General features: G+C 36.7%; 1 protein-coding gene across 3 annotated transcripts in view; it reads left to right on the top strand.

Moving 5' to 3' along the window:
* TENM2 (teneurin transmembrane protein 2) overlaps nt 1-9,730 on the top strand; it is a 600,599-nt gene that overhangs the window by 397,185 nt on the left and 193,684 nt on the right. For all 3 annotated transcript variants that reach the window (XM_009285708.1, XM_009285709.2, XM_009285710.1), the window contains one exon: nt 4,889-5,127. In XM_009285708.1, coding sequence (XP_009283983.1) covers nt 4,889-5,127 — 239 coding nt within the window. The remainder of the gene's footprint in view (nt 1-4,888; nt 5,128-9,730) is intronic.

Below are 9,730 nucleotides of genomic sequence, written 5' to 3'. Positions count from 1 at the left end.
CCTCCCCCCCCCCCCCCCCCCCAGTGAAAGCCAGCGTGTTATGGTCTATATTTCTTTTTTTTTTTCTGCTAAGAATAAATGTCCAATAAAATTACAGACTGATGTGATTTTTCTACAGCTTGAAGTTATTTTTTAAGTCCTAGAACAACTAAATTGAGCTGTTACTATTCTTTTCATATGTATCTTTTCTATTTATTAATTACTACTAAAAACCTATGAAACAAGCTATGAAAAAAGACAATTTAAGCATTACATCTCTCTATTTCTTTTTTCATACAGACTAAGCTTAGGGTAGCATGAGGAGGGAAAGAAGCAATTTATGTTAGAAAGTAGCTTGTTCTTCCTTTCTATTACAGTTTTTCATCGCAAAAACCAATTTTTTTTTTCTCAACTGATTCTCGCAGTGTGCTGCCATGACAATCGGCCAGAAAGGAGGGGGAAAAAAACGATTGTTCTCTCAAAGAATATGGAAGTTAATACAGTCTCTGTCAGATCACTATTCCCTGAACACCAGAGGTCCTTTTGACCTGGGGGAAAATAAATGCTATAGAGAGCTCTGAATTAATGAAGAAAGCAAAATATAGCTTTTTCCATTTACCATTAGTCCACAAAACTGTGGACAAATGTCCCCTTGCAAGCTCAACTTTCATAGATATCGCCTTTCTCCTGGCGTCGGTGATGAGGTCCCCGTCTGTGACCCGGCGCATCAGCAGCACACACTGCTTAAAACAAAGGGGGGTGCATTTTACAGCCCAGAAAGCTGCAGAGCGCTAGAGGAGAGCACTGAGCGAGCTACAAGGTTAACTTATTTTGTGTGAGCAGCATGCAAGCTCCTTCCATAGCTTTCATGGATGCTTAAATTACTGAATCATTGTACACTGACAATCATATTTTGTAGTTTTCCAGCATAGAAATGTCTTCATGATGCACAGAAATTAGGGAGACTGGCCCGAGACTTAGAAAATTTACTCCCATGTTTTCAAAATAGAAATTCAGTCCCAATCGAATGCTAATTGTGAGGTAGAAAATACGTTTTTCTTAATAGTGTTTAAAAGGTGAACAGGTAAGACAGAGAATATACAGGTTTTTTAATTCTAATATGGAATATATTTGAAATTAAGTGAATGGGTACAACTAAGATCATTTCTTTTCATAAGCAGTCATTGTACAATACCTCCCAGTCTTACCACTGTGAGACTGTAATTAATGTTGATAAATGCTCATGTTCTCTCTGTGCAGCTTGGGCCCACAGACAATTGGTTGTACCAGAGCATGTCAAATCCCACATAAAAATATAGCTATAGATCATTGGGTTTAGGGATAGAGTTGAGACAAGTCAATTTATTTCCATTAGTAGCTGAATCTAGACTTAAAACTCTGGGGGTCCAAGTATTTTGTCCGTTATGTTCTCAGTCTTTCTGGTGTGCTTTACTATAACTTAAGGTATTTCTGCTCATCTGGTCTCCAACTTCTGAATGCAGTGCCAATTTTCCAAAATGGCTCGCTGGATATTTAACATATCTTTAGTTAAATGTCTTTTTAAAACTTTTGAAGGCAGAATTTCTGTACTTGAAGATGGTGTGCTATCTTCTAACGGTTGCCACTCTGTCAGAAATCCTCATACAGAGACAGTAAACTTTCAGCTTTCAAAATACATGGGTAGGACTCGCAGGTGTGACAAAATTCAGAGTTTATCCAATGATTTTTTTTTTCTTTATTGCTTTGAGAATGACACCGTTCCACGTATCCATTTCAATCGGCCTTTTTTGCTTCTATCAATTTCTGATCAGTTTTAACAATATAATAGAGATCATGTTTGCATGGATAAGTATTTTGGTTTTCTTCATATACTTTATGTATCACAAAGTGGATCACAGTGGAACTGTTTTTTTCTTCTACTATTTTTCTTCTCACATGAAACAGTATATGATTGACATGTTCTATTAAAACATATCTAGATATTCATTAATTCAATTTTAATGGGAGCAGAGTTTCATTATATATCTAAGTTTACTTTAACAATGCTTTATATTAAAATTTCTGTTGGTACTGTAGCTGCCTTCTCAGCTAAAGAGGACATAAAATTCCTGGGTTTAAAAACCTTGACACTTCAGATAAAGACAGTGTCAAGGACTGCAATTTCCAGTTTGATTCTGTGAGGTCTGCCTTTGGGCAGGAGAAAGGAAAGAACTGTAAGAACTGTTTGTTGTAGACCCTTAGGTCCAAACCTGAAAGGGCCGCTCACGCCATGAGGATTTAGGAGGAGAAGGGGGTCCTGGGCTGAGGCAGATGCAGAGTTAGCCTGAATGGGAAAGATGAGCCTTCCCACCTGCCTTTGTCTCACCAGATCGCTCTTCCTTCTGTCCTTCCTTCCTTCCTTCCTCATGCTCCATGTCACTTCAGTCCCTAGTTCCTGTCATGGAACATGCCCAACACTGGCAAGCAAGCAGAAAGGACTAAAACTCCTTCTGCTAACAAGCGTTAATCAGGTTTTAACCAGAGAAAAGGAACACAAGTGTCAATAGATCTAGAGTAACACAACCAGCCTGATAACATCCTTTTCCCAACAGTTATTTTAATTGAATTGTTGCAAAGTAAAGAAACATTTAAAATGAAGTGTTCATGAAATCAGACTTTCATTATTTCTTGCTTTCTTGTAAGTGGAAGGTGTGTTTTTTAATTTAAAAGGCTAGGTAATTTTGAGGGGGAAACCCTTTTAGCATTTGCCTTTACTGTGTTTTCTCATAGATCATGTACAGTGTGCAGAAAAGAAGCAATTCTAACGTCTAATGAGCCTCACTGGTAAGGAAAAAGAAGGGCAACTTTATTTGAAAAAAATGACAGAACGTTTCTATTAAATAACTGGTTAGAATATTCCCATTTTATTCTACTTCTTTCTTTGTTTTACAAATACTGCATTTAAAAAACAAAACAAAACACAGAATTAATCTGCTTGAGATAGTTAGGCTTTGAAAGTCACTTCTGATTGCGTACTTGTGTGTCTGAAGTTTTTTCTGCGGTGTCTCCAAAGCACAAAGAAAAAGTTATGACAGTGAATGCTGCCACTATCTTAGGTGACTGAAATATTTTCTGAAACAAACTAAATTTTGATCACTGTTGTAAGGGGTGTACAAGGTCATTTGGGGTTTAAAGAAAGATAACAACAAAGGCACTGTGAAACCGAGTGACTTTTCATGTTTGTTAATAGAGTTTATTAATGACTGCATTAAGAAAAGACCATATTTTCAGAGACTGTCTTCAAATGTGAATGCTTAATCATAAAACTGGGAAACCTAGCCAGCCTTCCTCTTACTGTACTGTCTTCTACCTGTATGCAAATTCGATGCAATTTATTATGCTCTGGGTTTCATTTCAAAGCAAATGCTTTAATACTCTTTAAAATCACTTTGGTTATTCTGTATAATAAGTAAACAGTAAACTCTATGCTTGGAAGTATGCGCATGCATGATGATGGGTTGGAAAATGTACTTAGGAAACACATTTCAGTTTCAAACTTCCAAATCATTGTTGTAATAAACGGTGACTGAAATTTATTTTAAAGTTCTAACAGGTGATTTGAGAGTGACATACTGGATTCTGATCTGAATCAAAATGTTAAATATTTTTACATTTGAACTAAGACGGGTTATTTTAGGCTATGGTTTTGATTTTGGAGATTATCTTCATTCTCACTGATTCCAAGAAGCACTTGTTTTTCAGAGCTGTGAAGGGATAGGGTGTGGAACGGATCTTCAGAGCTCTTTTGTCTCAAAACAAGTGGCCTTCTTGAAGATCACTGCCTTTATTCTGTGCTTCTCTTTTATCATTTACTGGGAACATGCTTGTAGTCAGTTCTTCCTGACTGTGAGAAGTTAATCTAGAGAAGCCAGTCTTCTAGTTTGCTTTCTCCATTTCCTCTATCTGGAATGTGTTGGCAGCATTTTCTGAGATTTTGTTAGGTAGTATATTTTGTCCCCTATTTTCTTCTTAACAAATGTATGGGCAGTTGAAGTCCTCTTTTTTTCTCCTGAGTCGTGTGCTTTTGGTTGTCTTTGTAGTTGTTCAAACCAAACCTTGTACAAAAAAAAAAAAAAAAAAAAAGGTTAATTCTAATTCTGGCAAGATCTTTTGTTACAGGACTATGGTTTTTGCTCAATATGTTCTTAATCTTTTTTTACTGGCAGCTTTTGCCAAAAGTGTTAATGAGCCTCATAATTTTTTTGTCTTAGAATATTTGTTGGGTAGCGGATTCCACAGGGAAATCACGTAAACCTGTGAACTCAGAAAGGTTGTTTTCTTGTAAAGTTAAGTGTTCTGTTATACTAATAAACGTTACAGGTATTTTGTAGTGGGATTAGTTGCTTTGTCCTAATGAAGCACAGGCCAAAAGGAATTGATAATGACGTCACCTCTGAATATGAGCTTTGTTAGTAGACTGCTCGCACTTCTTACCGGTGCAGTCTCAACTGGTACTCAAAGACACTCCATCGGTCATAGCATCGTAGAATAGCTTGGGTTGGAAGGGACCTCTAAAGGTCATCTAGTCCAACCCCCCTGCCGTGGGCAGGGACATCTTCAACTAGATCAGGTTGGGCCCCGTCCAACCTGACCTAATGCTGGTGTTTTAGCTAGTATCTGGTCAAGTTGCATCTAATTACAGAAAGGATTAAGCAGATATCCTGACACTGTGTTTTAGCGACAGTTGTTAAGCTCTGGTAGCAAAAAGACTATGAGAATTTTCATCTCCTTATTTCTTCATACAAAATCCTTTTTCTTTTTAGTCGAATTTAACACATTATGGCAGCTGGAATGGAATAGGAATAGGAGATATTCTTTCTTAACTACAGGACTTGCTATTTTCAACTGTGTTCCTTTTTATGTTTTTCAGGCACTTCTTGTTTAAGACATCTTCTGGAACTACTCCGCTGTTCAGTAGTTCTTCCCCTGGTTACCCATTGACCTCAGGAACAGTTTATACTCCACCTCCCAGACTGTTACCTAGAAATACATTCTCCAGGAACGCGTTCAAGCTGAAAAAACCCTCCAAGTATTGTAGCTGGAAATGTGCTGCTTTATCTGCAATTGCTGCTGCAGTCCTGCTTGCCATCCTGCTAGCATATTTCATAGGTAAGTCTGTGTTTTCTCTGTCAAATCACCCAGCTATGTCAGCAAATGAAAATTCAGCTGATAAAAGGATGGTCAATCCATTTCAGAAATTAGTGTTCTTAATGAGCAAAGAAAATTATTATTCCTTATACTGATTAATGAGGAAAAATAAAATGTTCACGTCCTGTTCACTGTCATAAGAGCAGTGGAAGCAAGAAATCGATTTAGGATTCTCAATGTGCAGCATTAACTTTAGGTGTCAGATATGCGTCTCTCATAGATGGTCCAAACAGAGGGTGATATAATGATTTTCTGATGTACTACCATATGTTTAAAAAATACTTGGAAAAAATTGTGATAGGTGGTGAATCCGTATAAGTAACAGAAGCTACTGGCATCTGAATTCAAATTTTACCATCACATGCTGCCTTTAGATAAAAAACACAAAATCATTTTGAATAATAAGCCTCAACCTATATCTGTCTGTGTGCCTAAATTCCTGGTGGTGTTAGATCTAAATAGTTAGATAGTTCCATTTTGTGTGCTGTTATTTTCCATATTCCACACAACCTTAGTATTTTGTAAGCAAAAATATAGAAAGGAAATTCTAAATATTATGCTTATTTCCCGTGATTAATATATTAATACTCCCCACACCATGTCCTAATTCTTTCTGTGGTCTTTCAAGGTTTTTTTAACATGCTTCTGTTATTTTGTCTGTCTTAATTTAATTCATTTCTGATTCCCACCCCCTCCCAGTATCCCCCTCATTGTCTGTTGTTTTGGAGGTTTTTCTAAGTGTCTACACAAGCTAGCTGTGTATTTTGTACCTTTTACAGTGCCTTTGGCAATACGTTGATGACCACGACATGCTGCACAAACTCTCTAGCTTCTTTGAGTAAATGGCAAAATTACAGTAGCTTGTTGATATTTTCTGTTAATACTTTCCAGACCTATTCTGTGTGGTTTTTAGTTCATCTCTGAAACTATTCTCATACATAGTGCTCAAAAGACCTATAAAGATGTACTGAATTTTCTCCCTATTCTCTCCATTTGAAAAGAATAATTATTTTTTTTTTTTTTTTTTTTTGGATCCCATATAATCTGACTCAACAGGATAGACACTATTTTCTAAGGAAAACCATTTTTTATACTAATGAGCTTCTATATGTAATTAATATATACAGTAGTAAGAGAGAGCTGACTGGCTACTTTATTGCTGCTGTTTCTTTAGGCCGGGCCTACATCCCAGCATACCCAATACTACAGAGCTAACCATCTTTCTATATTTCTTATGTAGAAAACCTCAGAAGAATAACAGGCTTAGTTTGATATATAAATAAAAAGATTGGAAAGCACATGATTTATTGAACTTGACAGTTATCATACAACAGCTCTCTGAGTGATTATGCACATGGGAAATGATATACTGCAAGTTGAATATTTTAATTATGTGCGTACCTTTGAAGTGATGGATTATGAAATGCATTTTTCCTTGGTATTTAGGTTACTGTAATCTAAATCAAAGCTTTGCAACACGGTTATTGCTTTATACACTTTCATATACTGTGTAAGACGAGAGAATGTAAGGCAATGCATTGACTCTTAATAATTGATGAACGCTCTATCATTTCAAGTAATGACATAAGTGATCCGCTTTGACGGAAGTTTTTGAGGTCTTCTTTCCTGACTAGAGAATGATAAGCGCAAAAGAGTTGGCTAGTGAACACGAGAAAGCAGGTTTTAGGAAGAGAGTGTTGGCTCAAGGATTAAATAATGAGAAGTTACCTGACAAGCTTCATGCCATACACAGTAAAGAATAAGTATATTGAGGAGTAGCTGTCAGAACCAGAAAATAGCTGCAATTAATCCTGTGAATAAATTTGATGGATCCACTGTGATCATAATTTAAAGCGATGAAAAAAAGAGAAAAGAAAAGAAAAGAAAACAAAAAAGAAGTTGCATTGCCTTAGGTGCATGAGAACAACAGAAAGGTAAAAGGGATATGCTTTAGTTAGGCCATTCATTAATTTAATTCCCTCACTCTCAGCATAAGTTCATACGATTCATTCCACATGACAAAGAGCAGGTGTAAGACTATCAGCTATAAGGTAATCCACCCATCAAATTGCTGGGACTTGCTGTCCTCCAATAGTATGACTTAAGGTGCTTGGTACTTGAGGTGCTAAATCATCTCCTTATTTAAAAAAAAAAAACACCTTAAGAACTTTTCCTTGTTCTGCAGTTTGCTGGGGGGTTACCTTCTCCTGGGTATGTGCAGAACTTGAGTCCAGGGAAAACTAAATGTCCTCTCTGCTGGGGAAAGAGCAGCAATGTGAAATACTAGCTGTCCCGCTCTTCTGCAGCTCTTTGGGAGCTCCGGACCTACTAATCCCTGAACTGCCGTGAAGACAAAATAACTCTGTCTTGCTCTGTCAGGAGGAAAAATGTTTTTCAGTTTTCAAAATGGGTGACCAGAATAATGTTCAGATCAGACCAAAATCCCAATTCTGTCCTAATCATTGAGACGGTGGGAAAGTGAGAGCTGTTAATCTACCAGGAGAGCTGGCAGTCTTGGGATGAAGAAAGATGTGAAGTTCCCCAAAGGCGTGCAGGAGGAAGGGAAATACTCCGTATTGCGGTAACTCCTCTTGATGTATTTTGCTGTCAGAACTTCAAGCATAGGAGAGGCTTTAAAGGTGCTGATAATGTTTTTCTGCCGTATGTGTCCACAGAGAAAATTTCTTGGTCTTGCCTATAGCAGAGGTTATATCATTGGGGTTACATTAGCTAACAGTAATAGTTAACGGAAAAAGTCATCAAAATTTGCAGCAAATGGTTCTGCTACTTCGGTTTGTCAATATATCTAGGCTGTGTGAAGATGATCATATCAATGCTAATCAAGACTACTGCAGGACTAAATGAAAAAGGCAATGCTGGCAAACATGAGATAAATTATATTGAAAGAATACTTTGAAGTTCTCATAGTCCTCCGGATCTCTAAATGAATTGTCCTATAATAAAAGAGATGGGGGAATTGATACAGATCGATCATTGAAAACATGCTGTCTACACGTTTAAACGTGGGTCTTTCAGAGAACTGCCAAAGATTATGGGTGGTGTGAAAAAATTTCTAACAAGGGGTGATTTAAAGAGACAAGCAAAAAAAGTATCATAACAGATAGAAAAGAATAAATATTTAAAAAATTACTTAGGCATTCCTATTGCCTTTCCGATAACACACAAATAAAAATACAGTAAATGAAATTAAAAGGCAGTATGTTTAAAGCTTTAAAAATAAATTCGTAGTGCATAATAACCTTTGGAGCTTTTTGCCACGCTACATAATTGATATTAAATAAAGATACTACTGAGATTTTAAGAAGGTAAACATTTGTCAAAATAATGACAATATGTCTTGTTAGAAGGAAACTTTGGGTTTTATTTTCTTTTTAAAGATACATGTAGATCGATGGTTTAGATCATAAAATGCCATCGATGTTTGGCCATTTAGATAGACTCTTCCTTTATAGGCCAGTCAGTACCATTGTTATCTGAGTTTTCCTAAATCTTCCTCTGAAACTTATCCTGACTGATGTTTGGGAAAAATTCCTGCAGGTCTGCGTTGCATTGGTCTACTGTGATATGGCATGTGTACGCGCAAAATATGCTTGGGTTTGTATGCGTAGTTTGCCATTCTAGACATACTGTTCTGTACCTGAATTCCCCTACCCTGCTGGAGCTTCTGCAGAAACTTTGACACACATCACATTCACCAGGTTGAAAATAAATCAAGCAACTTTGGGTTTTTTTTTCTTAAAGGAATAGACAGAGGCAAAAGAATTTCAGATCATTTCCATGAAAAAGAGCATTTTAAGATGTTTCTATGGCTGAGTGTTATACTATTTTTAATAGCAGAGAATAGGAAAAATTCATTTCGGTTAACTTTTTCCTTACGTGGTATACAAAATGTTGTCTGCTTATTCAAAGCCAGGTTTATCACTTCTCCTGTTTCTTCAGTAGCCAGATGTAAATGAAATGCAAAGTATAAGTTGGTAGTATTGCACAACGTTTTGGTAAATCCGGCATGCAGTATGTAAATAAAATTGTCCTGCAATCCTGTCTGAGACATACGTCATTTCACAAAGCCCAGGAGTTATTCCTATTACCCTGGGGTGACATATGAAGAATGTAGAACCAGCCATTCAAATTAGGACATCCTGAAGATATTGGACTAGCGGCAAAACCCAGTTACAAGAAAGTAATTTATAAAGTGTCAAAAGGAAAGCATATACCGCACATATTGTCTTTGTCAGAGCGTTCACTTCAGAGGTTAAGGGAGTGATGAAAGCATTTGTCATGTTAAATTAGTTTTTAGCTCTTTAGATTCATGCCAAACTTGGAGGGGAAAAAATATAAAAAAGAAGAAAGAAGGAGAGGAAAAAGAGTCACCCTGTGTTTTTCACAAAGTAATTGCTGCCAAACATAAATACCACATTTTTGTAAGCCCCTACACTGCTTTGATTTCTGCCAATCTAACTTTGAGCATCAAAGAACATCTGACCATCAACACGTCAGTACATTAAAAATGTGGTAATCTAAAGTATTTAGACTTTCCTTTGGG

This window comes from Aptenodytes forsteri, unplaced genomic scaffold (assembly GCF_000699145.1).
Source record: "Aptenodytes forsteri isolate BGI_AS27 unplaced genomic scaffold, ASM69914v1 Scaffold54, whole genome shotgun sequence".
NCBI classification, from domain to species: Eukaryota; Metazoa; Chordata; class Aves; order Sphenisciformes; family Spheniscidae; genus Aptenodytes; species Aptenodytes forsteri.
Note: the sequence above shows the minus strand (reverse complement) of the source record. Positions and strands in the feature narration are given on the sequence as shown.